Genomic DNA, 25,406 nt, shown 5'->3' with positions numbered 1-25,406 from the left:
GTTCAGAAAAGGGATTACATAAGAATGACCCTTCCTTACTCAACAAATCTACTCCTTGCTTGTTGTCATCCACACCTGCTCATGTAGTGACAAAAAGATGATTAAACTGGCTCCTAGTGTTGCTCTGGAGCCAACCCAGCTACCCAAGAGATCTGGATATTATTCCTGACTGCCCATCATCAACACACTTATTAACCAAGACACAAAATCTCCCGTGAGTTACATCGGTGTAAAGGTGGGCAGAGGGTATCTTACCCTGGGAAAGGCTATGTCCAAACAGCCAGGCATGACCCTGTTCCCACTCTACCCCCAGAGCTGTCCCCTCCCCCCACATCCTACTCTGTGTCTTCCCCCGTGCAGTGGTTCTTGATTGGACTGTATTGCCTATCTTCCCAGTGGTCTGAGCCTGGAGCCACACCTCCCATCCTCTTCGTGCTCCTGGAGTCACACTGCCCACTTTTCAGATGCTCCAAGGCTAGGGGGTGGAGCTGGGCCCCTGCCACCCATGTCCTGGCACTCCAGACCTGCAGCTGTGTCACTCACATTCCCAGCACTGGGGGCACTAGCCTAGGATGGGGGCCAGCAACTGTCGTGGTGAGGCTCTGGACTCCTATTGGGAAGCTGGGGAGTGCTCAGGCAGAAGGGCAGAGCTCGGAGCTAGCCTCACCCATCTGGTGGTTTACACACTGACCAGGAGTGTACATCCAGAGTAACTTCATTAAACTCAATATTGAAGATACAGATCAACATTTGCTGGAAATTTTCAAATGCAGCATGTGTGATTCAGCTTACAGAGTCATGTAACTTAAGTACATTCAAACTAGACTTATTATACACCAGAGCTGCATCCAGCTCGATTTTGATGATGCCCAAATCAGAAAAAAAAACAAAAACCTTTGACGGTTTTATCTCGAAATCTTATTTTTGAATCCTGCATTTCGGATCACAGGTTGAGTCTGAAGATTAGCCAAAAAAAAAAAAAGTCTACTGAACAACTGGGCCCATATTTACAGTAGTGTGAAAAATTGCAACACACAAACATGAAATGCAATTTTTATTTTACGTAATTAAAAAAGCAAAATAATTATAATAAGCTATTTCTCAGAGATTGGTGTGCAGCTGAAATCATGTTTATTAAGTACAGTAACTCCTCACTTATAGTTACGTTCCTGAAAAATGCTACTTTAAGCAAAGCCGTGTTAGGTGAATTCAATTTCCCCATAAGACTTAATGTAAATGGGGGCGGGGTGTTAGGTTCTAGGGAAATGCTTTTCAGCAGACAAAAGACAGTACATGCACATACAATGAGGACAGAGTGCATCTACACACAAAAGCAGATCAACAGACCAATCCACGCTGCCGACAGAGAGCAGCCAGACTGCCCTGCCCTCTGTTGACCGAACAGCTGACCAGAAGCTCCGCAAACAGGCCTCATCTGTCGACAAATCTCTCTAGTATAGACACAGCCTGTATGCTTTAAGCAATTTTAAAGAATTTAGTACTGTACACAGCAATGATGATGGTGAAGTTTGGTTGAGGCGGTGGATTCAGAGGACAGAATATTTCCCAGGGAATGCCTTGTTATTAAACGAGGAACTAACACTCAGCTGAGCCCTGAAGAATTAACATGTTGCTGTTAATGTAGCCTCACACCGTACAAGGCAGTGTGGACTGAGGCAGGAGGGAAGACAGACAAGACACTTCCCTGCAGAAACAGAACGTAAGGATAACGCCATGCTATGCTGCTGGATGCCACACACATAGCTGTGCAGTGCCAAGGGGGATGCACAGGAATGTGAGAGAGACGCACACAGCTGCAACGGCAGCTGCCATGGACCCAGGGGCAAGGCGGGCGTGGGGCCATGGCTACCTGCCCCACAAGGGCAGAAGGGGCAGTGGTTAGGTCAATCAGCCCTCTTCCCTCCCCCACATGCTTGCTCAGAGCCGCACGTGGCCCGGCAGCACGGCACTGCGCGGTGTTTCAAAGGGGCCTGGCACTCTTGCTGAAACTGCTGCTTCTTTAGTGGTAGTGGTGGCTCGACCTTCTGGCCTCTTTGAAATGTGGGGCCCTGGGACAACTGCCGCTGTTAACACCCCTCATTAGTGGGCTTGGACACACTGTGTGTGAGAGACAGACTGATGTACAGCGTGTGTGTACGTGCACACGTGTGTGTGTGCACACATGTGAGAGAGAGAAAGAACAGAGACACACAGTGCCACTTTAAGTACTCTGGCCCCACTTCAAGTGCACTACCCCTTTAAGTACTGTGGAACAGGAACTTCAGAGTCAGGAAACTGCAGATGCTTGCAACCTGCTTTTGTGCAGACGGGGTGCGGAGCAGGGCACTTCTTTGTGGGAGGACAGAAATTCTGACATCAGGTCCCTTCTCCCCCATCCCACACTGGAGCAGCGTCAAGGCAGAGGGCAGGAGCAGCACAGCACTCTGGAGAGCAGGAACTGAACTGCTGCTGGCAGCTGCCTCGCCGCAGACAGTACTGTACAGGGAACATCAGGGCGCTGGTGGGGGTCTGCTGCCCACCCTCGTTCCAAGCCCACATGAGCACAGACTGCTTTGCCAGAAAATCCTGTAAGTAAGAGATAAAGCAGGAGGCCAAACAATGGCATAAGGAGGCACTGCATAACTTTAAATGATCATGTGCTCTAATAGATAAGCAACCTAATAACGAAACATTAACTGACACAAGGTTCAGTGAGGAGTTACTGTAATGAAATTCTGGGATAAAAACAGACTAAGACAGTTCACAAGATCTTTGTTTTCTCCTTCTTCCTCTCACTATCCTCCTTCCCAACCCAACCAGATCCTCCTACTTTCTCCTTACTGCATCCTTGTATTCCTCAGAAGCCCAGCTCCTTCTCCTGGTGCAACATACTATTAGTTACCTCACATGGTCCCCAGTTCCATCTTTTTTCAGCTCGCAAAACCTCTTGATAACTCCACTGTTTTCATGCTACCTACCAACATGCTCCACAGACTGTTGCTTGTTCTTCATCAAAGTGAACCATCCGTGAGGCAGTCACATTGTGAAAATGGAGGGTCTCAGCTCTGGAACTCTTCCTCTTGGGTATTGATCAGCAACTCTGAATTTCATATTTTCTGTGGTTCTCTCAAGCTAAAGATATACCAGCATACTTTGCCTCCTCTCTGACCCCATGGAAGCCCAAAACACTTGCAACCAAGTTGCTGCAAATCAAATGGTTTCTACAGTGATTCAGTGGTTAATCAAATGGTTTACATAGTCCAGTTTGCAAATTTGACAAAGGAGCAAAATAGCAAGGTAACTAAAGCTATGTATACACAGCAAGTTGTTTTTTAAATTATTTCAAAATTCCTCATTCTGAAATTGGTGCTGTACAAACTGTACCAAAGTTTGGAATAAACAGCTGTCCTGAAAGTTCCACTACCCCTCATACGACGACGGGTACCAGAACCAGAATACCACGTTCCAAACAGCCACACTATTTTGAGTGTAGGGAAAAGCTGCAACGTTGCTATTTCGGGATACATTTGTATCTTGAAATAGAAATTGCCATGTAGACATAGCCTAAAGAATAAATTTATGATGCTGATTAAGATTACTGGAGAATAAATATCTCCCCTCAGTCTTGTACATTCACATGTCATGAAATCAGCCACCCTTCCTGTCAGAAATGAGACTGGCTTAAAAATTATGAGATTTTTAAAAAAAACACTACATCTGGGGTTCTTTTTATTTGAATTCTGGGTTTTGAATTGTTAGGAGTCACGACTGCCTCCGCAAGCCTGAAGGCTAGAAACTTGCAAGGGGGAGGAGGAAGAGAGATAGAGAGAGACAGAAAGAGAGAGAGAGAGACTTACGCTCCGTCTACACTACAGCGATCTGTCCACAGAAGTTACAGTCTAACAGATCACACACAAAAGCAATCCACTCTGTCAACAGAGAGCAGAGAGACTGCTCTCTCAACAGCAGGGCCAACTGGAAGTTCAGCAAACAGGGCTGTCCTGTAAACCAGAAGCCCTGTCCATCAACAGAAGCCCTCCTCCCCTCCCCTCTGTAGCATCTAAATGGGTATTTGCTTGACAGAAATTGTTGACAAAGGTGTTATTCCTCAATGCAGAGACGCAGAACACCGTCAGTGGAAGTACTGAGTTTTATCGACAGATTGTCGACAAAACACATTTTGTGTGTGGACTTGTGGTGAGTTTTGTTGACAAAACTCTCTTGTGTAGATGTAGCCAGTATGTGAGATTCACAATAAAGTCCTAAGAGTTGGCAACACTTAGGTCTATTGTGGTTAGAATGGATGCATTCAAATTCATTTTAATTTCAGAGGAATAACTGGTTCAAGCAGCATTTCTTATTAAATATAGGATATTGCTGGAATCTGTAACACCTCTAAAACAAGAACGAACTTTTGAAGTATCCCCATCTCAGAAGGCCATTTAGGATTAATTAACTGATTTTTTTTTTTAAATTCTAGAGATGGAAACTGATAGGTAGGTGTTAAAGTGCTATTACTAGCAATAAGAAAATGGCATTTCCAAATCTTGACGTGCACCACCATATGTCTATAATGAAGAAAAAAGGTTACCAAAGAAAGCTACTAAATCATGGCCTAATAAGTTGTCAAGAGAAACACTGAGTCAACTGTGTGTACTGGAAGGAATAAAAAGTATTCAAAGTATTTTGGACAAAACTGAGAAATCAGTCAGCAGTTTTCTTCTTTCCTTGATCTTGCAAACCAGGCTTCTTAACTAGCAGGATCCCACCAAACAAAGTAAACAACTGAATTCAGCAAACATACACACTGTGTCAATGATATATGTAGTATTTCCTGTATTTCTTCAAGCATTTTTAGGTCTAAAGTTTAGAAAACAGTTTTGATATACAACAGTGTTCAGTTCCGGACATTATCATTCATCTGGGATACAAAGCTTTTATAATTTTGTATTTCATTTACATTCTCCCAAATGATCTCTGCAAATGAACACAGCTCCCACCCTCAGGGCAGATCCATAGTTCCCAAGCATGGAGCTAGTCTGGCGAACAAAGGTCACCCCTATGCCAAACCACAGCCATAGGCCATGTGGCCCCCTAGGATGCAAGTGTCCCAGATGGTCATGTTCCTTTTAGTCTCAGTAGGAAACCATTATGTGCCCTGCCCACCCGACTTGCAAACATTCCCTCTGCAAACATTTACAATCTAATTTACAAAACATTTTGCAATCCAATCACTCTCCATGCCTTCCAGTCATAAAGATATGTGTGCCTATTAACATATTTCTTTTATTTGGTTCATTTTCATTACACACAGGACTCAGAGGCAGTAAAACAGAGCAAGGCATTTTAGAGTCTGCAACCCACAGCAGCATGGAAACCATAAGGAATTCACAGATGTGATTACTTTCCTCTAAGTTAAAAGCATTACTTCAGAAAGGTCATTTCATAAAACGAGTTGATTTGCTGAAGAATGAACGTACCTCGGCTTGTCCAACAGCCAGTCCTCCAGACGAACTCTTGTCAGCCTGGGTTAAACAAAGGGTTGCTTTAATTAGTGAAATATTACCAACTGATGGGGCAAATTCCAAAAATACTTTACTACAATTAGGAAAACTTCCCCTCCTTTCATTACAACAGCATTTAAGAAATAAAGTTTAACCCCTTGAGAGTCATATAGGTACAGTATACCTCAGGTATACCCCATTGTCTCCCCCAGCTTTCTCAAACAACGCTAGCTAACATGAGAGGGAAAATCAATGCTGAAACAGAAAGGCTTCTTTCAAATATTAATGATGGTTTTCAGTTTCTACTTTAATTCTTATTTTTGGCTCCTTTACCACAGTGTAACTTACAAAGAAAATTCTTTGTTTATTTTGGTGTGTTTATACAGTTATATTTATAAACAATTTTTGACCCCCAATATTTCATCAGATATGGTTTGGGTCATTAGCAATGAAACAAGCACAAGAGATTTTTTTTAAAAAAAGAAGTCTCTGATTTTTCATGAAGTCTTATTATTTGTTCCCACCCTGCATGTAATAATTTACATCCTTACCCATTGAAGAAGACTTTTGCCAAAGACCAAAGGCTTGTCTCTCTCACCAACAGAAGCTGGTCCAATAAAAGATAGCACTGAAGCTCTACATGCAAAATATATACACAACTGTGCAAACAACTTGCAACAGCACACTTGAAAGAATGTCTGTGTTCACATCTCCATTGCATATGCATGCACAAATGCTTGTTGACTTGTTTGAAGACTAAGTTGAAATGTTGTTATGACATACCATGGCTCATTGTCAATATAAACCACTCGTTCCTAAATAAGGAGCTTACGGACTGCTAAGAGATAACTTCCTACTACTCTTACTCTGCTCTTTATCAACTCTTAGCTGTATTTAACAGGCCCATATCTTTGGTCAGAAATGGTGAGTCTTTTAAATGGCAATGGGTCAGATCCTGCTCATTTTTTTTACGTGGCATGCCTCATAGACTTCACTGGAACTATTTATAAACAAGGCTTTGACTCTTGGAACTCTTCATAATTCTGATCTTATGTCAGGAAGATACACTAGCAATTTTTCACTGAAATTACACCTTATCAGGATAATTCCTTTTAAAAACACTACCCCATAATTTACTCCGATCATTCTATTTCGTGTTATTTACTGTAGCCACAGTTTATCCTATATCTGGGTGCCCTTAAAAACTAATTTTAATGTCAACCTCTTGTATTAACAACCTCTGGCAAGGGGCTCTTTAAAAAAGAAGAAGACTGAGCTCAGCATTGTCTAACTATGTTCAAAATCTGTGGAACGTATATGAGAAAACAGACATTTCTGCAACACAAGTTGAAAGGAAGCAGCTGATAACCTAGTCCACTAATAGGGTTTTGTTACTGATTTTAATAATTGCTTTGTATGAATCTTCAGCAGCTCAAATATCATTGGGAGGGAAATTTTGGGAAGTTAAATCCTTTTCCCTGTAAAGAACGTAATAAAGCTATGTGTCCTTTTTATGAAAACAATCATTTTAGCTTCATTTCAATTGGTAACTGTTTTACAAAATAGTTAAGCAATGTATGTGTGACTTCTCTTAGTTCCCTGGACTTTCTTCAGCCGTCCACATCTATTGTGTGAGTACAGGGCAGCAATTACCAAGTCCCACAGAGCATACTCAAGCAAATTAAATAAATAATACACTACAACTCATTAAATTAGTGGTTCCCAACACTTTATAATGATGCCTAGCCATCTATGGGAAATCACCCCCAGCAACTACAGATTTAAAAGCATGAGCCTCTAGTTCCTGAGTCAAAGAACCAGATCCAATACCCAGGTCCTCTATCAGAGGTTCAGCCATTAGGGGGTGACAAAGAGCCACGCTGTGATAGCATGGGTGAACAAGCTACAGTTCAGGGATCAGCAACCTTTCTGAGGCAGAGCCCCAAAATTTGAGCAAGCTCCCTGCTGCATGGGGGTGGAGGGTCAGGGCTGAGCTCCTGTCTTGTGTGCTGATGAAAACTGGCTCGCGTGCAGGAGTTGCTGACTTCTGCTATAGTGAGTCTCTCTTAAGATGGCTTGGAAGATGGATATTTGCTTGTGACCATTTGCACCATGTCCTGGTATAGCTGCACCCCCCCACATCTTTTTTTTTTGCCTTCTCAAATAAAGCCAACGCTCTACTGAAATCAGTACATCCCTCCCAGATGTATAGCATGCAGTGCAAATCTAGCAGCCTATATTGAGCCAGCAACTCTATATAAATACTTTTAGTCTTTTAATGGCTATTTTGTAGCAAAACCATGGCCAGACCAGGAGTTATGCTACTCTTTCATAGACCGCATTTTCCTTTCTTCTTTGGAACTCAAGCTTGACAGACAGAGAAATGCCTTCCTCCAGGCAAGAATGAACAATTTCTCCCAATTACATAGTCATGTGTGGGCTATGAGCAATTTTCCAAACATAAAAGGCAAAAGGGAATTTGCTACCAAATATATTAACAAGTTCTAACATGCTTACCTGCAGATGGAAGGGATCAAAGTGTCAATTTTAGTCACCTCAAAATTAATCCCCTCCAGGAATGTTTTTTCTCTCACTGTGTTTCCCTCCACCCCGTAAAAGCAGGAAGACAAACTTAAAGAATGTGACCAGCTTTTTTATACAAATGTGACATTCCCTAATACACCACACAATCTTCTTCCTGTAAGGCTATATCTAGACTGCAGGCTTCTGTTAGCAAAACACTGTCATGCAATGAAACCTCCAGAAATACAATCAGCCAAATCTATCGGCTACATCTACATGGGCAGCCAGAGAAACCTCGGCAGTACCTCTGTCGACAGACTGAGTCTATACATAAAAGACCAAGCCAGTCCGTTGACAGAGAGTAGCTACACCACCTTGCCTTCTCTCGACAGAACGGCTAACCAGAAGCTTTGCAAACAGGGCTGCAAAGGGAACCGGAAGCCTACTCTGTCACCAGAACTGTCTGCACGGGCACGACTCCTGATCAGGAACAGGGATAACGCTGCCAGCTGAATAGGTCAGTTTTGTCGACAAACTCTCAACAGAGCACTTCAGCCTTGCAGACACTTGGTGAGTTTTGTCAACAAAAGGGCTGTTCTGTTGACAGAAGCTGTCTAGGTAGATGCAGCCGTCCTGTCCAGGATGGAAAACATTTTTGGTGCTTCCTCCCCACCCAAAAGGCACAAGCAAATAAACCAAAGCAAACCACCCAAGCTGGCAAGAAGAGCAGCCACCGTAATATTCCATCCTTAAGGACAACCATCAACGATGAACCAGGCGCAGTCTTCCTTACTACATTTCAGCATCCACATTCTACTAAGAGTCTGAGAAATGTGTAGGGAGGAAATGTCTTCTGTTTATGATCTTTACTACTAACATTTATTTGTATGACTGTAGTGCCCAGAGATCCTAACAGAGATTGGGGCCTGCAGTGTGGCCTGCACTAAACAAACTGAAATTCAATACTTTTTTCCCTCCTAAAAATTGAATTAACTCTCATCCAGAACTCATTTCCATTTTTTAAATTTCGCATGGTTTTTTCTCAACAACTGGCTTATTTTTGAGGGAAAATGGGCTAAACCTCACACAATTTGCATAAAATTGGATTAATTTTTAAACTTGGGAAGGAGCTGCAAAAAAAAAAAATCTCTGTGGTTTCTGAGGCTCTCTTGTTACATTTCCTACATTTCTCCCTCCCTCCTCCCAGCTCTGGCAAATACAATTCTTCAAAACAACAGGGCTCAGAATAAACAGTACTTCAATCATCATCACTCTGTTTTAGAGTATGGCATCCGATTAAACAACTCTGGAGACCTTTACCCACAGTATAGGCAAGACATGCCTAGCAAGAATGCCAACCTCCCGCACCTAAACCTTGCTATACCTTTTGCCTCTCTTGACAGAATAATGCCATCAAGAGCACCAATTCGAGCCTATTTGCTTAGTGCTTTTTACAAGAGGGATAAAAGTTTACTAGGGACTGGAGTATAGGCGGTGGAAGAGCTATGAGACGGTAATGACTCGGCTTTTATACATCCATATCAAAGTCACAAGTTATGTTCTACAATTTTAACAGCAACGAAGGGTGCTGTGGCACCTTATAGACTAACAGAAAAGTTTTGAGCATGAGCTTTCGTGAGCACAGACTCACCTCTGATGAAGTGAGTCTGTGCTCACGAAAGCTCATGCTCAAAACTTTTCTGTTAGTCTATAAGGTGCCACAGGACCCTTCGTTGCTGTTACAGATCCAGACTAACGCGGCTACCCCTCCGATACTTGCCACAATTTTAAATCATTCATAAACACCAGAGTTATATCTAAATGTTAAAACAAGAAGCATATTATGAGATCTTAAACACATGAATGTTGTAAAAAAAAAAAAAAAAAAAGAATAGACTATTTACAGTGGATTTTGCTGATTAGAAGATCCTCTGCTGCCAGCAAAGAGTGGCAGTGACCTGGCAATTGCTAATAAGAGGAAGGCAAGATTGCAAAGCAGCCGCAAGGAAAGGCCGGGCTGATATGCATCTTCCATGGATGCAGCCCTGAAAATCTGCCTGCAGGAAGGATGCAGCCTGGATGCCATGGCTTTCTAATGGGAGCTGGGGCACAGGGGGACTACAGAACAGCACGTTGCCCTTCACTCTCAAAGCACCAGGACTCGGTGCATCCTTGTGCTTTCTTCCCCATGTTCAATCCCCTGACAGAGAGTACAGGAAGAAGTACTATATTGTTCTAGCATCATAGCTGCAGTTCCCTCCACCCCGGCCAGAGTGCCCTCAAATTTTTTTCCCTTCCTGAGTGGAATAAATTTTGTTATGTGCACCAAGGCATGAGAAGATGTGCACCACCAGCAGAAACAGATGCTGTCGGTTGTGGGTGGCTGTGGGTGCTCTGCTAATCAGCTGGATGACACCTGAATCTCCTGGGTGGATGCCAAGCACTCAGCATACAGGGAGCACTGCCCCTGGCCCACTAGGGCTCAGACCACAGCCTCTCCTCCTATCCCACCACTGCTTACCTCCTGTGCAGTGCCTGAATACAGGCTAGTTTGCTGGGCTGCAGCAACAGAAGAAAGCACTTGCATGGGCTGACAGCTGGCTGCAGACAGGGTTGCATAGTCGCACATAATCATACACAAAGACTGGTCCCGGTACTTTCTTGCCCATCTGCAGCTTCGCATACCTGCTTACATGGGAAGCTCAGCATGTCTTGACACTTCCTCCTAGGGCTGCAACTTTGCAAACCTGCCCTCAGGTACAGCCCACCTTCCAAAAATGTTGCTAATGAGTGACATGCTTTTGCTAATATCCAAATCTCATTCACGTTAAAATCAGTGGGATAGAGTCTCATTCCCTGTTAAATATTATTTCCCAGAAATTGTAACTACCTGCATTGTTATTAAGAGCAATCTGCTGTGCTTCTTCCAGATAAGAAAGAATGAGTCTCATGAACAGTCTGTGTTGCTAGCCAAATATTAGATTTAATTACATATAAAGAACAACAAATATATTCAAGAATACCATGACTAGTTCAGCAATACTAATAGTAAAATGTCATCACCAGCCAAATTTTGTGATGCTGTTTGATTAGCACTTGACCCTTGGAGTAAACTCACTAACAAAGACCCAAATACACTGCTTGCTACAAAGAGTTCACCCATCTCTGAGCACAGCAATAAGCAAATGATGGGTAGAAAATTTAAAACAAGTATGCAAAGTGTCAGTAAAAAGATATGTAATTCATATTTGCCAACTCTTAATCTCCAAGAAACAATTGGAGCAGTACAGGCAGTCATGATGTTCTGTGATCCCAAAGGGTCTCAACAGCTACTTGGCCTGGAAGTGATACTCAAGCTCTCATACAGGTTGAAAGTGGTACAGAAAAGTTCTCACTCCTTCCTTCACTCAGATTCCATAGGACTTCTATGTTGCTTTTTGGCAATTAGTATTTTCAGGTTTCCTCTCCTATTTCTCCCCCCCCCCCCCCCCCCGGGTGACTATCTTTTCTCCTGCTGCAAGCTGTTAAAACATAGTTAAAGCAACCTGGAAACTGTCTGCACCTCTGGGCCAATAAAGGATTCTCTGAGGGGTCCAAGAATTTGTTCAAGTGAGTAAGGGAATTTTTCCCCCACTTTACTCCATTCCCAGTGGATTCATAGCAGTATGAAAGAACCACCACTCAGAGAAAGGCTGTGTGTCCAAATTTTTCTATCAAGTGAAGTTAAAACTTCACATCTGAATATCCGAGATTTAGGACGGATGAATCTGGACTCAAATTCTGTAACTAATGAACTTAACAAAAGAGGTGCTACAAAAATCACAACATAAAGGAACAGATATTTCAATCTTTTCATAATTTTTGCCCTGAGAATTATCAACGCTTACTGTCCCTTACAGTACAAGGGAAACAACAATTTGCTCAATACATACCCTTCATTTCTCCTACCATGGAAATACAACGAAGCAAGACATTCAATTGGCTTAAACTGTACCATTTCTTTCTGCAAGTTCTTCCCCCTGCAGCTGCACAGGTCAACGCACCAACTAGTCACCAGGGGTTTGCATCAAATCAATGTAATGGTACCCATATAAATGAGCTAAGGACAAGGAGGGTGAGTTCAACAATTAAAGAAAAAACCCTCTATACTCTAAAATGCTAATCAGACAGAGTTCTCCTGTGCAAATAATTGAGAGAGGTATTTGTAACTGAAGAAGTTATGGGACAGCTAAAAGAAATAAATATATTTCAGGATGAAATACATCATATAATAAAACATTTTACAAAATGTAGTGCTGTCATCCGAAATCCCAAAATCCTTTTACAAAGGTGGGTATTACTGCAGGGGGTACTGAGGCATGGAGAATACAAATGTTTTGCTTGCAGTATGTACAGGATCAGAAGGGGAAAAATCTAGTTTTGTTGACTATCAGGCCTGTGTTCTGGGCACTACTCAATGCTGCCTCAAACTACTACAATCCGTTAAAGGAAAGTATGGTCATTAAGAGAATACACTCTATGTAGGCTCTGCTAGCTCAATTTAACAAGGTGTCTAAGAGCACTAAATTTACTGTGATGTATCACAGAGGCTCGGCAAGACGGAAGACTGCATTGCAGTGTAGGGGAAGTAGGAGCACAGCCTATAATGGTAAATGAGTAACGAGACACCTTAACTACAACTTCCATAGAGCACTTTAGCAGCATTTCCAACATTACATTTTCAGTTTCCAGCCAAAATATTCCACTTTTCAATTTCCACCAGAAAAGTAACATTTTCTGTAAAAACATTTTCCAAACAGATTCAATTATAAATAAAATACTAGTAATATATTATGATTACTACAGCTGATTTAATAATTAGAATGCCAATGTTTTTCAGTAGTCAAAAGGGACTATTTTTCATGACCCACACTCACTGTAGTAATCACTAACAACAAGAAGTCCTGTGGCACCTTATAGACTGACAGGTATTTTGGAGCATAAGCTTTCATGGGCAAAGACCCGCTTTGTCAGATGCAAGCCAGTCTTTGCTCACGAAAACTTCTGCTCCAAAATATCTGTTAGTCTATAAGGTGCCACAGGACTTCTCGTTGTTTTTGAAGATACAGATTAACTCTCTGATACTTGTAGTAATCACTGCTATTGACTACCAATTGTCCATATAGCTAATCTGTGCTTCAACCTCCTATTAGTTTTGTTTCTACATCTTCTCCCTATCCACATTTTGTTTCCTTTGCCTGTTAGATGCCGAGATTTAGTGAGGAACTGTCATTTGCTACATTTGTACTGCACAATGTCTTCAAGATCTCACTAACACGTCTAGATGATATTGCAATAGCCGTGTTTAATAATAACACACATGAACTCAATAACTTATTCGACATGTTTCAATTTTATTTTGGAGCAAAAGATTCACCATAGGGTTCACTAAGAGGTGGAAAACAGCAGAGCAGAGGCGGGTGCTTAGTTGCAAATGACTACACTGACAGCATGAGCAGCAGTGCTGGGTAGAGATGTGGGATGAAGGCAAGGTGCTTCAAGTATGATCCAGAGAGAAAGCAATGGAGGGATTCAAGCAGCAGGATTCACTGGGACGACTTCGTGGTCTCAAACCTGAAGGAAGCAGTCCCCTGAAATCCCTCTTCAGCTCCTGGAAAATTGGGTGAACACTGGCTTCTCTCTTTCTATCACTGAATGGGAGATCACACCTTCTGTTCTCCCCCTTCATTTCCACCTCATTTCTCTTACCTTTGTGCCTCATCTTCTCACCTGGACAAGGGCTGCAAGAAAAGCAATCCACGCTTGACCCACAAACTGCCACTTCTGCAGGGCTGCAGTTGTGCCTAGACCCGGCATAAGTCACGTGGGTGAAATGAAGCATTAAAAAAATCAGCTTTTTAAAAGACTTAAATGGTTTTCACAAACACAGTGAAGATGAAACAGGCAAGGAGGGATGGCCGCCCAAGAGACACAGGGATAATAACAGGTATATAAAATCATGAATGCCGTGGAGAAATTGAATACAGAAAAGTTATTTACTTGTTCCCATAATATAAGAACTAGAGGACACCAAATGAAATTAATGGGTAGCAGGTTCAAAACTAATAAAAGAAGGTTTTTCTTCACACAGAGCACAGTCAACCTGTGAAACTCCTTACCAGAGGACGCTGTGAAGGCCAGGACTCTAACAGAGTTTAAAAAAGAGCTCGATAAATATTTAGAGGTTAGGTCCATAGATGGCTATTAGCAAGGCTTTTGTCGAAGGTGGGAGATGGATGGCAGGAGACAAATTGCTTGATCATTGTCTTCAGTTCACCTCCTCTGGGGCACCAGGCATTGGCTACTGTCGGCAGACAGGATACTGGGCTAGATGGACCTTTGGTCTGACCCAGTATGGCCGTTCTTATGTTCTCATGTAACAGAAGTAGAAGCAAATGATCCCATATGGAAAACTGAAGCAAATACCACGCATGCATCAGTGCTAAAATACTGGTTTATGACCTTAAGCTCAGGGATGAGGGTAATGAGCAGTGGAGAAGCTATCTGCAGAAGAGGTAAGCAAGCCTCATGTAATAGTGAATACATATTATACAAACTATCATCAACTGCAGGATGTTTTCAGACCATAAGGGTTGATTATCAGACCTGTTCATCTCACCAAGAAAAATAATTAACCTACAAACACTCAAAATGCCAGCATTCAAACTTTTACCATATAGACTTATCATAACAGGAATATCTTTAAACAACCATCTTTGCCTTTGATCTCTTACCCTCATTAGTAACTAGAAAAAACATACCACTATGAGTCTGTATCTGATCTAATTTCCATTAGTTTTGCACCAGTATAATGCCATTTGCTGTCAGCAGAATTATTCGTGGTTCACAGAAATAAGACCCCACCAGCACATTTTATCTGCGGTTACACTACAGCGCTCTGTTGAGAGAAGTCACTGTCAGAAGAGATTTCCTGACAAACCTTCTGTTCTCAGAGTGTGGCCACACACAGAAGTCAATTGGAAGAGCACTTCCCTATGTCAACAGAGCAGCCCGACTGCCTGGCTGTGCTCTTGGCAAAAAAAAAAGGCACTCAGAAACACAGCAGGCAGGGCTGTCCATTGCTCTGGATGACCCATCTGTTGAGAGAAAGTTCCCCAGAACATCCACACAACTTTTTGTCAACAGTATCTGTCAACTGCCATGTTATGCCTCATGGCCAAGAGGCAGACCGCTGCCAGTGAAAGTGCTGAGTTTTGTCGACAAAACATATTTTGTGTGTAGACGTTCCACCAGTTTTGTCAACAAAACTGAGTTTTGGTCAGCAAAACTTGCTACTGTAACCGCAGACTTAGGTTTTTCCTTTCTTTGTTTTCCCAAGTTGCCAAAAATGCTCATATTCTCAGAATTCTGTTTTCTCACTTCTTAGACAGCTTGCAACAAAAAGCAGCATATTTGTTTTAAAAGTTTCTTTCCCAAGAAAACAGTATGTTAACTCACATCATTGTCAGAACTGTAGGACAAAGACATCAGAAAATATAGTCTCGTACGAGATTCAAACAGCCAGAGGAAGGAATAAAAGAAAGCAAATCATATTTTTCTGCTGCTGATCTTCCAACAGTCTACTGTTGCATACCCCTCAGCTTGATCTAACAGTACTGAAACTAAACTATCATACAATGAGTGAGGCTATCCTCATCACATATTTACCCAAACATCTTCTTATCCTCTACTCACATTCCCTACCCAGTCTCCCAAAACTTTCCCAACCATAATTTGCTTGTAGATAGACGGGCAGCTACTCTGACCCTCTGCTACAAATCCCAGCATCTTTCTAACCTTCTACAGTTTTCCCAGCTGCAGCTTGGTTTTTAGCATCCTTGTGTCCTCTCCTGTCCCTGAGGCTTTTGCACAACAGCAGGATTGAGAATCTGGGCCTGTATGTCAGCCTATAAAGAGAGCAATCACTACCACACTTCACACCTACTCAACAGTGCACAAAGTCATTGCATTCTCACACAGAGAGGCACTTATCACTCAACAAGGACCATATTACATTTGGGACTGCTGGGACCCAAATAAGGCATCAGCCGATCTATTTGAAAAACAGCCCCCAAAGCTTATAAACCCGCTTGCAGCTCCTGTGACGTGTGAGCGCTAGAGAAAATAATTTGCCGGACAGTTGCAGGGAAGGTTGGGGGAGAGGGTAAGCTGTCTGAGTTCTTCTGATAATTGTGTGAAGATGGACATAGCAGATCATGTGCAGTTTCCCATGGAATTAATGAGCACGGTCTTCACCCACATTTCAGTTGGGTTCCCAAAAGGCCTTTCAAAATCTCCCATGAGCCACTGCTTCAAGCAGCACTCATAGAAACAGTAAGATAAGGCAGTCTGATGAAAGTGCGAGTGCAAGTGCAATGGAATTCTGCAGCACATGGAAGGGTGTGGGCAAAACTGTGACTAAAAGAAACAGGATAACTAGTATGGACGCACTTCGTGGTCGGAGCTTCTATAAATGCAATCCCACCAGTTCTCTAATATAAATACCAGCTAGTACCCATGATATGTCTATGATATGAACACCAGATTTCCATACCCTCACACTTCCAAAAATCAGCCTGTGTTAATACACTAACATGCAGAGAGGCTGAAAGTTAAATTTCTATCACAACTGTGTTCGTCCAAGGCTTGGAAAGCTCAGTATTCAAACTACTCCATTGTTTCCCACTGAAAAGCATTTTGAACACCAAGTGCCATTTAATCAAGAAAGACTAATCTAAATCTAAGTGTCAGGTCAATGAGTCCACTCATGCATGCGAAGCAGTCACAATCAGGACTCAGGTAGACAACATATACACAAAAGTAGAAGAAAGGTTACAAAGCAATTTTTGAACAGTCATGGAACAAACAGGAGAGGGGAAATGGCATAACACAAAAACAGGCTATTAGTTTCAGTAGAAATATTATAAAAGACGGGAGGCCCTTCAGAACAAAGCAAAACAGCTGGAAACAAGCGGAAATGATGCCACTGGATTATCTGGTGAAAGGGACACCTGCAGCCTTATGACAATGACAGAATAGAGAGCTTCTTAAAATTAACATCACAGTGTTTCTTAAAGTCAGACATTTCTTTCAACAGGGCTAGCATGCTTAGAGGGCGTGGGTGATCTGTCAATATTTGGTCACCTGCTTTTTTTGTGGATGGAGGCGGCATGTGCAGATAACAAATAGGTGTGTAAGCGACACCTGAAAGACATGGCATTACTTTTCCCAGGACCACAATCACAGAGCAGTAACAGCACAGCAAGATCAGCAAACCTTATGTGCTTCTAATGACAGAAGTGAGCATTTATTCAGAGCTTTTCTTGAGAAGGAAAGAAGTAAGCAGAGACAAGCCTTAAGAAATTACAATCTAATTAAATGACACACATTGGAACCTTTCCAATCTCAGTGCTTTAATTTAGTTAGACAGGAAGGTTGTACCTCTAAGAGCCAGGAATCTCTAGTTCAGCAACATCTGCAGTCTGGCAGGACCGTCAGTGTCCCTGGAGTGGAGAGCCCCGGGCCACAGCCAGTGGCAGCAGGACCACAGCTGGCGTCCGGCAGCCTGGTCAGGGCTGGAATCTGTGACAGCGAGGATGCTGGTGGTAGGGCTGGGGGAGAGTAGGAGGAGCACCAGGGCCAGAACTGAGCCTGACAGCAGGGTGGGAAGCCAGTGGAAGAGGTCCAACCCGTACTAATCTAAGTTTAGTACTTGAAAGTACATCGGTGTATTCTTTAAGACCTAAGAGATTGATCTTGGCGTTCTTACTCAGCCAAAACTCCCACTGGATTCAAGGGGAGATTGGCCCAAGTGGAGAATGCAAAATCAGGTAAGAAATCGCACTAAAATCATATGATTAGGAAAAAGAAAACAATTCTAAAAGCCGAGGTCCACTACAATTAACAGAATTGCCAGCAGGAAATGACATGCACTTAACTGGCTCTATAATACTATGAAACCCTTACACTGAAAATAGTGGCTGCAAATAGGTCATGTTAACAGGAAGTATTTTTTAGTGTTTTTAAGCCATGGTTTTAATATTCAATCGATCAATTCAACAGTGATAAACATAACTGTGGAGCTAGCCACGTCAGGCTTCCTATCCATAGAAACTGGATTTGTGATTATGTATTATAATTAGATAACAGCTCATTCATCAAACCCCAAAGGAACAGCCTGTTACTGAAATGTGGGCAGACACTGCTCTATGATGCCCTTGAATTACGTGAAACTGTAGCACAACATACCCACCACCCAGCAAAAAAAAAAAAAAAAGACAACATTTCAAAACAAATTATACTTCAGAGGTTCTGGTAAGGCTGAGATTCATCAGTTAAGTAGAAAATACTTAAATGGGGGTGGAGGCGGGGGAAAGAACAGGAAGATAATTGTATTCCCAATGGTTTTGTGTGTTCAGTAGCTGTGCTAGAAACACACAGAGACACGGTCTATGCTGCTGGAATACCAGTCCTGGAACTTTTTCCTTGCAACAAAGCCTGCTGCCAGCTTTGTCCACAAATCGATTCTGCAGATACCATCACTGGACCTAACCAAGTTATTCACAGAATCACGGGCACATTCTCATGTTCCTCAACTAACATTATATATGCCATCATGTGCCAACAATGCCCAGATGCTTTGTACATTGGACAGACTTCAAACACTCTTAGACAAAGAGTTAATGGGCACAAAACAGACATAAAAACACTCCTGATCCACAAACCTGTTAGCCAGCATTTTAATGGAGTTGGCCGTTCTGCTACCGACTTAAAAGTCTGAGTCTTACTGAAGAGGAATTTTCACAACAGTCTTGAAAGAGAGGCTGCTGAACTCTCTTTTATAATCAAATTCGACACATTAACACGTGGTTAGAACCAAGATGTGAATTTTCTGGGTTGTTATAGGGGCTCTTTTGCATACTTGGCTTAATCTAATTCTTGACTTCCCACCCCTCGCCTTCTGCCCCTCTACTCTCTGATTTGCTCACCTTGATAATTTTTTTTCTGATTTATCAACCTTGATTACTATTTTTGGTTCTCTATGCCTTAAATATTGAGTCTGTTCTGGTATGGCTATGGTCTGAAGAACTGGACCTGTCCCACGAAAGCTCATCACCTAATAAATTATTTTGTTAGTCTTTAAAGTGCTACTTGACTGCTTTTTTGTTTTGATTTTATTATGTCCTTAGCTATTCAGCATCTTAACACCTATGAGGCAAATGTCCTGTAACAAACCACTGCTATCCCCTAATTGTTTATTTAAGGGTGTGAAACATGCCAGCAATTTGCACACTCTCAACTGATTCAGGTAACCTTGTGCTTTCCTCAAACCAGGATGAAATTCACAGCCAGGTACAAGCATAAGGCCTATGATTCCCAACCCCCACTTACTATCTATTTTGAGAATATAAATTGGTGCCCAGCCCTGGCTTGTCCAGTTGTACTGGGGTGAATTAAGGAGCAGCCTGCTCCTGCTGAAGCCCCAAGCCCCATCAAGCATTTCCCACAGGGTTTAAGTGCCAGGCCCTGACAAATGTAGCCCTGACTTTCAAAGTTCTGAAGATTGTCACATGTGGTTCAGCAAGTGGGTGAGTCTGGCCACTCCGGGGCTAGACTATGGTTTTTAAGGTCAGCCAGGTATAGGGACAGTCCAGCCCTAAAAAAGGCAACTGAAAAATTTGTGTACAATCCCTCATGACTCTCACTTCAAAGGGAGTTAAGCAATAGTTGTAACACGTCAAATTACTCTTGAAGATCTAGACCACTGCTGAAATGGAGTCACTTAAGGGGTGGAATTGGACTGGGTTGTTTTTACAGTATTGGACAGAGCAATACTGTGCAACCGGGTAAGGAGAGGAAACAGTATCACCAGATCCAACAGAAGTGGCAGTGAGGAGTCATGGTGCACAGAACATAATTACCCAAATTGGAATCTGGCCAGGTCATTAATTTTAATGTATTTTATAGATATATTTGGCTGGGATAGGGTAGGAGGGGAGGACAGAAAAACTAACCAATTTTGGCTTCCCAAACAAGACACTTGCAAATGCTGCTCTTTCCCAATTCAGTGGGAATATCTTACATTTACAGCCAACAAATTTCAGGACATCAAACATACATGCCTAAATATTTGGGGGTAAATGTGTTGGATAGAAATTTAACACACACCTTAAGGCTTTTCATGTACAAGAGAAGACAGGAAAGAGCTAAATGTTCAACTATAATCAATGGTCTAATATGTAATTTACAGACTGAACTGTTTATCCAAATTAAAACCATACTCTTAAAGGAAAATCAAACCACAAACACTGAAAATCAAACCAAATGACCCCGCAGGCATGTTTTAAGGAAGTGTGATTCCCTCTGTTTTCATTATGCAAGATCCATTCAACTTGCTTGGTAAAGAACACACCTTCAATCATAACAGCAACGAAGGGTCCTGTGGCACCTTATAGACTAACAGAAAAGTTTTGAGCATGAGCTTTCGTGAGCACAGACTCACTTCAGTCTGTGCTCACGAAAGCTCATGCTCAAAACTTTTCTGTTAGTCTATAAGGTGCCACAGGACCCTTCGTTGCTGTTACAGATCCAGACTAATACGACTACCCCTCCGATACCTTCAATCATACATTTTCTTTTGGCTTCCTCAGTATGAGTTAATGGTTAAGGGACATCACACCCATCTTTGTTTCCCAGTATATCAATACAGCAACAATGGGTTAAACAACAAGGCAGAGCCTTGGAGTTATTTACATTTAGTAAGCACCCTGAATGTGATCCCACTGCTACACTCTGCTCTCCAAACAATATTGGTTTCTCTCTCACTCCTTCCCACTTTCAGAGAGAAACACATTCCTAAATGGATTACACTTCCGCTTTCTGCTGCCCCCAAGCTAGCATAGTGTCCATGTAATTTAAAGAACTAAAAAGACATGCACACTCAACCTTAATAGCATCCTGCCCCATCCCCCTCCCCTCTGATGCTACCTTATTCCTCAGATTTTTTCCAGAGAAGGTAGACTGGAAGCCGGCTGCGTCAACACACCTGTCTATTAGATTATCACAGCAAATCAATCTCTCACCTGAAGCAATTCATTACTTCAGACCTGTTATCACATAGGTCTGTACCCTGTGGGTAATCAGATAGCAGCAGGGTCAGAAAAGGATGGAGAGGACATTGGCCCTGCGAGGAAAGACAGTGCTAATTTCAAATCAACAGCAGATCACTACAGTAGACGCTGCAGGATAAGGAAATTCTGTCTTACTGTATTAAGAATGGAGAAGCAATACTCTCCTACTAAACTCAGAGTCCTGAGTGTTCCAGTCCAGCTATGACCATATTTTTAACCAATGAACAAAATTAGCAACCTTGAGACTATAGTTACATTGTGAAAGACATAAACAAAGGAGATGGATTACTAAGCAGAGAAAAATGCACTTTAGACATATAAATCCATTACCATGTCAATTATCATCATTTTGGACTCTCTTAATCTGTCACAAAGATAATATGAGCCTTACTCAGCCTCCCTCACCAAGCATAACCCCAGTGTGTTTATCCTGGAAGTCTGCACGCTAGCGAGACTAAAATGTTTATTTTAAAGGCCAAAATGGACACAAGTTACGTAGACACCTGGGCCATTTCTACACATGGCACTTTTTCCAGGGGGACTGCAGGGGCGGGGGCGCAGCTGAGGGGGCTGGGGACTGGCCCGCTAGGGCCCCGGACACAGTGCGGAGCATCCCCACCACCTCCCCACATGTTTCCCACCTCCACTGTAGCTCAGCCTCATCAAGGGCCAGCCGTCTTTCGGCAAGGGTGTTCTGGTGGCGGAGGGCTGCCATGTAGGCTGCGACCTCCTCCTCGCGTCGGCTGCATTGGGTCCAGCGCACCCACAGCCACTGAGCAGAGGGGGCTGGTGCGGGGCCAGCTGGTGGGCTGCTGGGTCCTCCAGCCTGGATGGGGCTGGCAGGCCCCAGGCTCCTCGTCCAGCTGCCCCGGCCCTCAGATGGTACCATTGTTAAGAGAGAGAGGGTAGCGGTAGAGGGGGGAGCCAGTGCCACATCTGGGACCTGGGTGGCATGGCCCCAATCTCCCCAGCTGGTTACCCCCTCCACAGACCCACGGGACAGGCAGGTGCCAGGGAAGGCTGCCATGTGGGCTTTCATGCACCTGCCGTGGCGGCCACTGGCGCATGAAGTCAGGGCCGGGCTGCTATCCACAGTGGCCAACCCTGGCAACAGGCTTGTGGGCTGAGGGGGAGGGGCTCGGCCGTGGGGGGTTCCAGATGCAGCTATAGTGCCCGGGGGGGGGGGCCTCAGCATGCTCGGGGGACTCCATGGGAGAGGGAGCTGGGTGCTGCTCGCAGGCATGGGTGCACCTGGTCCCTGAACAGGGACAGGCTTTTGGGTTTTGCGGCCCAGAGCTAGGGCCCAGATGTCCCCCTCTCCCCCCCTGTGCTTTTCCACTGTGTGCACTTACCCAAGGTGGCCTTATATATGTCAGGTGATGCACGACTGGAGGGGGCCTGGCTGCTCGTGGTAGAGGGCACCACGATGACGAGGGACCCGTCTGTGGATTGCCCATCAGATGGGACGTCCACAGTGGTGGGTCCCTCGTCCTCCTCCTCCAGTGCAGCAGGGGGCTCAGGTGCGGCTGTCTCCATAGTGGCGTGGGGTGGGGAGGCATCATCCGCAGTCAGAAGGTCCCAAAGCTCCCAGTAGAAGGGGCAGCTGGCAGGGACACGGCTGGATCTGTGGGCGCTGTCTCAGGCCCACATGTAACCCTGCCGCAGCTCCTTCACCTTGCACCTGACTTGCTCCTGTGTCTGGGAGGGGTGGCCAGGGCAGCCAGGCCCTGGGTGAGGTGGGAGAAGGCTGGGGCATTCCTCCAATGCCCGTTGGTGTCCCGGAGGACCTCCTCATCGCACCAGAGCCCCAGGAGGTCCTGGAGCTCTGGCTCAGTCCAGGAGGGGACCCTCTATTTTGGAGCCCAGTCGGGGTCTTGGCTGCCCTCGTCTGGGTTCCTGGGGCTCCCTGAGGCAATGCAGGGTGCTGGCCTGCTGGCCATCCCTGCGGGTCGGGACTCGCTGGGCACTGCAGGGCCTCGGGGCAGTGTGGCAGGCAGACCTGCACGTGCTGCCTATCTCACACTCTCAGTTTCCTACTACAGGGTCTCCGGGTCCTTGCAGCTTTAAAGGCTGCAGGGGCCTGGAGACCATAGAGGCTCACTGAGGTTGTCTAGAGCGGCCCCACTCTCCAGCAGGCTGCCGCCATGGAGGACTGCTTCTTTTGAAAGAAGCAGTCTGGGAACACTACACATGCCTCCTTCCAGAAGATTCTTCCGGAAGAAGGTTCTCTTCCTGATTCTGAAGCGGACTACAGAATCCGGAAGTGGGGCACCTTCTTCCGGAAGAAATCCGAAAGAGTGCCTTGCATGGGTAGACGCTCCTCAGATCTTCCAGAAGAAGGCACCATTCTTCCAGAAGATCTTGCCTGTGTAGAAACAGCCCTAGCATATTCTTGTGGAATGATAAAGAGAGCAAGGCACAAGTGCCTTCTCCTCCAGCTGTGACCAATCATCTTCCAAGCTGCCTCTCTGCAGGTCTTTTCGCTCTTTTAGCAGAGTGCAGCCTCACTTAGGGAGTGCAGCTGGCCAAAGCTTTCTTTAACAGCTTGGACATCGCCAGGACACAGTGCTTGCTTTCTTCAAAAAAAGCAGTTTACTGTTAAACACCTGCATTTTCTTCACAGTAAATCCTAATGCCCGTGCATAACCCAAGCTGTAAGAAGGCAAACTCTGAGGAAGATAAATTGAGCCCCAATAGGCAACAGAAAGAGGCTGTGGTCACTACGTACCCTCCCCTCCACAGGGAGGTTGGGGCAGTGCATAACACACACTAAATGGTGATACGAGATTCATCTCTTCCTGTCCTCCCTCCTGAGCTCCCAGTCTGGTCTTATTCTTTCATTCAGGCCAACTGGCCCCAGGGCTATTTTACATCTGATGCTCCCAAAGGCAATGGAGTGGGATCAGAGTGCCATCCAAGGATTCCAAAGCAATTAGAAAGTGTTTGTTAATTATCACAAGAGTCCTGTGAGGTAGGTAAGTAATTTCTTATGCTCTGGACAGGTGAGTTTACAGATAGAAATGGTAAGGGCCTTGCCCAGGTTACCCAATGAGTGTATGAATTAGGGATAAAAATTAGTGGCACTGAATTCCAATCAACAGCTCTTCCTCTTTGGAAGAAAAAATGTACCAAAGCTACCTGTATGTGAACTTGTCCACTGAATACATTACCCTTCATATCATATAAAGAAGGCAAGCTGGTGTGCTCCAAAACAGCAACACTGAAACAGGGTCAATCCTGACTCCAAATAACAATACCTAAGTCTATAGGCACTGTACAATTATTGTACGCTGACCTGTAGGATTTGCAAAGCCAACATGTCAGTTATTTCATCCTCTCATCTGCCACCCCTTTAAGATAGGACCTACTCCAAGAATTCCTTGTACAGATGGCATAGTGGTTCTCAACCTGGCGTATGCAGACCCTTGGGGGTCCATGAGGGTAGTGCAGGGGTCCATGAAAAAAAATAAAAGCTAAATAAAAATGAGCACAAAAATAAGTTTTAAATAAACTGCAAAGTTACAATCAATTTTTATTTTTAAATTAAATATCTTCCAATAATTTTATGAATTGCTGTCTGAAAACTCTATGTTGTGGTTTTATTTTTCATTTATTAAAGTGTAGCTAGTGTCTAGAATTGGCTTTGATGGGGGTTCACGAATGGTTTGGGAGGATGATTGCGGTCCACACTAGTGAAACATTTGGGAACCACTGAGATGGAGCAATCAACACAACCAAGATCTCTCCTATCATCCTAGTATAGGAATTGAACATTTTGATTCAGGCCCATCCCGCATTTCAAGGCTGTAAATAGAGAGATGAGGGGATTCTCCAAGTTCCCAGGTGATTGCAGTCTTGATTCTGCAATTGTTACTCAATTACAAAACTCCCAATGAAGTCAATAGCAGTTTTGACTGAGTAAAATCTAGAATCTGGAGTACGAAGCTCTGAAACTAAGGGCCAGATTTGTTGGTGTATATCTTTGAAAAGACAAAATTACAGGTTGAAATTGTTTATACAATATAAAATAATTCTAGTGTTGCTCATTAATTTGTCATTGTCATTGGTTTTGGTTTTTAGAAGGATCACATTGGCAAAGCACTTATTCAACAAACAGAATAATTCTATATTAATGAGCCTCTCACAACCCTTTGGAGGTGCTATTATTAGCCCCATTTTACAGATGAGGAAACTTGAACACAAGCAGTTA

At 43.7% G+C, this 25,406-nt stretch overlaps 1 protein-coding gene across 4 annotated transcripts in view; it reads right to left on the bottom strand.

Moving 5' to 3' along the window:
• The window catches only part of TNS3 (tensin 3), a 376,357-nt gene that overhangs the window by 304,391 nt on the left and 46,560 nt on the right, over positions 1–25,406 (bottom strand). For 3 of the 4 annotated variants that reach the window (XM_074988033.1, XM_074988034.1, XM_074988037.1), the window contains exon 2: positions 5,481–5,525. The exons of the other annotated variant lie outside the window; for it this stretch is intronic. In XM_074988033.1, coding sequence (XP_074844134.1) covers positions 5,481–5,525 — 45 coding nt within the window. The remainder of the gene's footprint in view (positions 1–5,480; positions 5,526–25,406) is intronic. 4 annotated transcript variants of the gene reach the window in all.

Source organism: Carettochelys insculpta, chromosome 2 (genome assembly GCF_033958435.1).
Source record: "Carettochelys insculpta isolate YL-2023 chromosome 2, ASM3395843v1, whole genome shotgun sequence".
Lineage (NCBI taxonomy): Eukaryota > Metazoa > Chordata > Testudines > Carettochelyidae > Carettochelys > Carettochelys insculpta.
The sequence above is the reverse complement of the archived record's forward strand: the minus strand, read 5'-3'. Positions and strand labels throughout refer to the sequence as shown.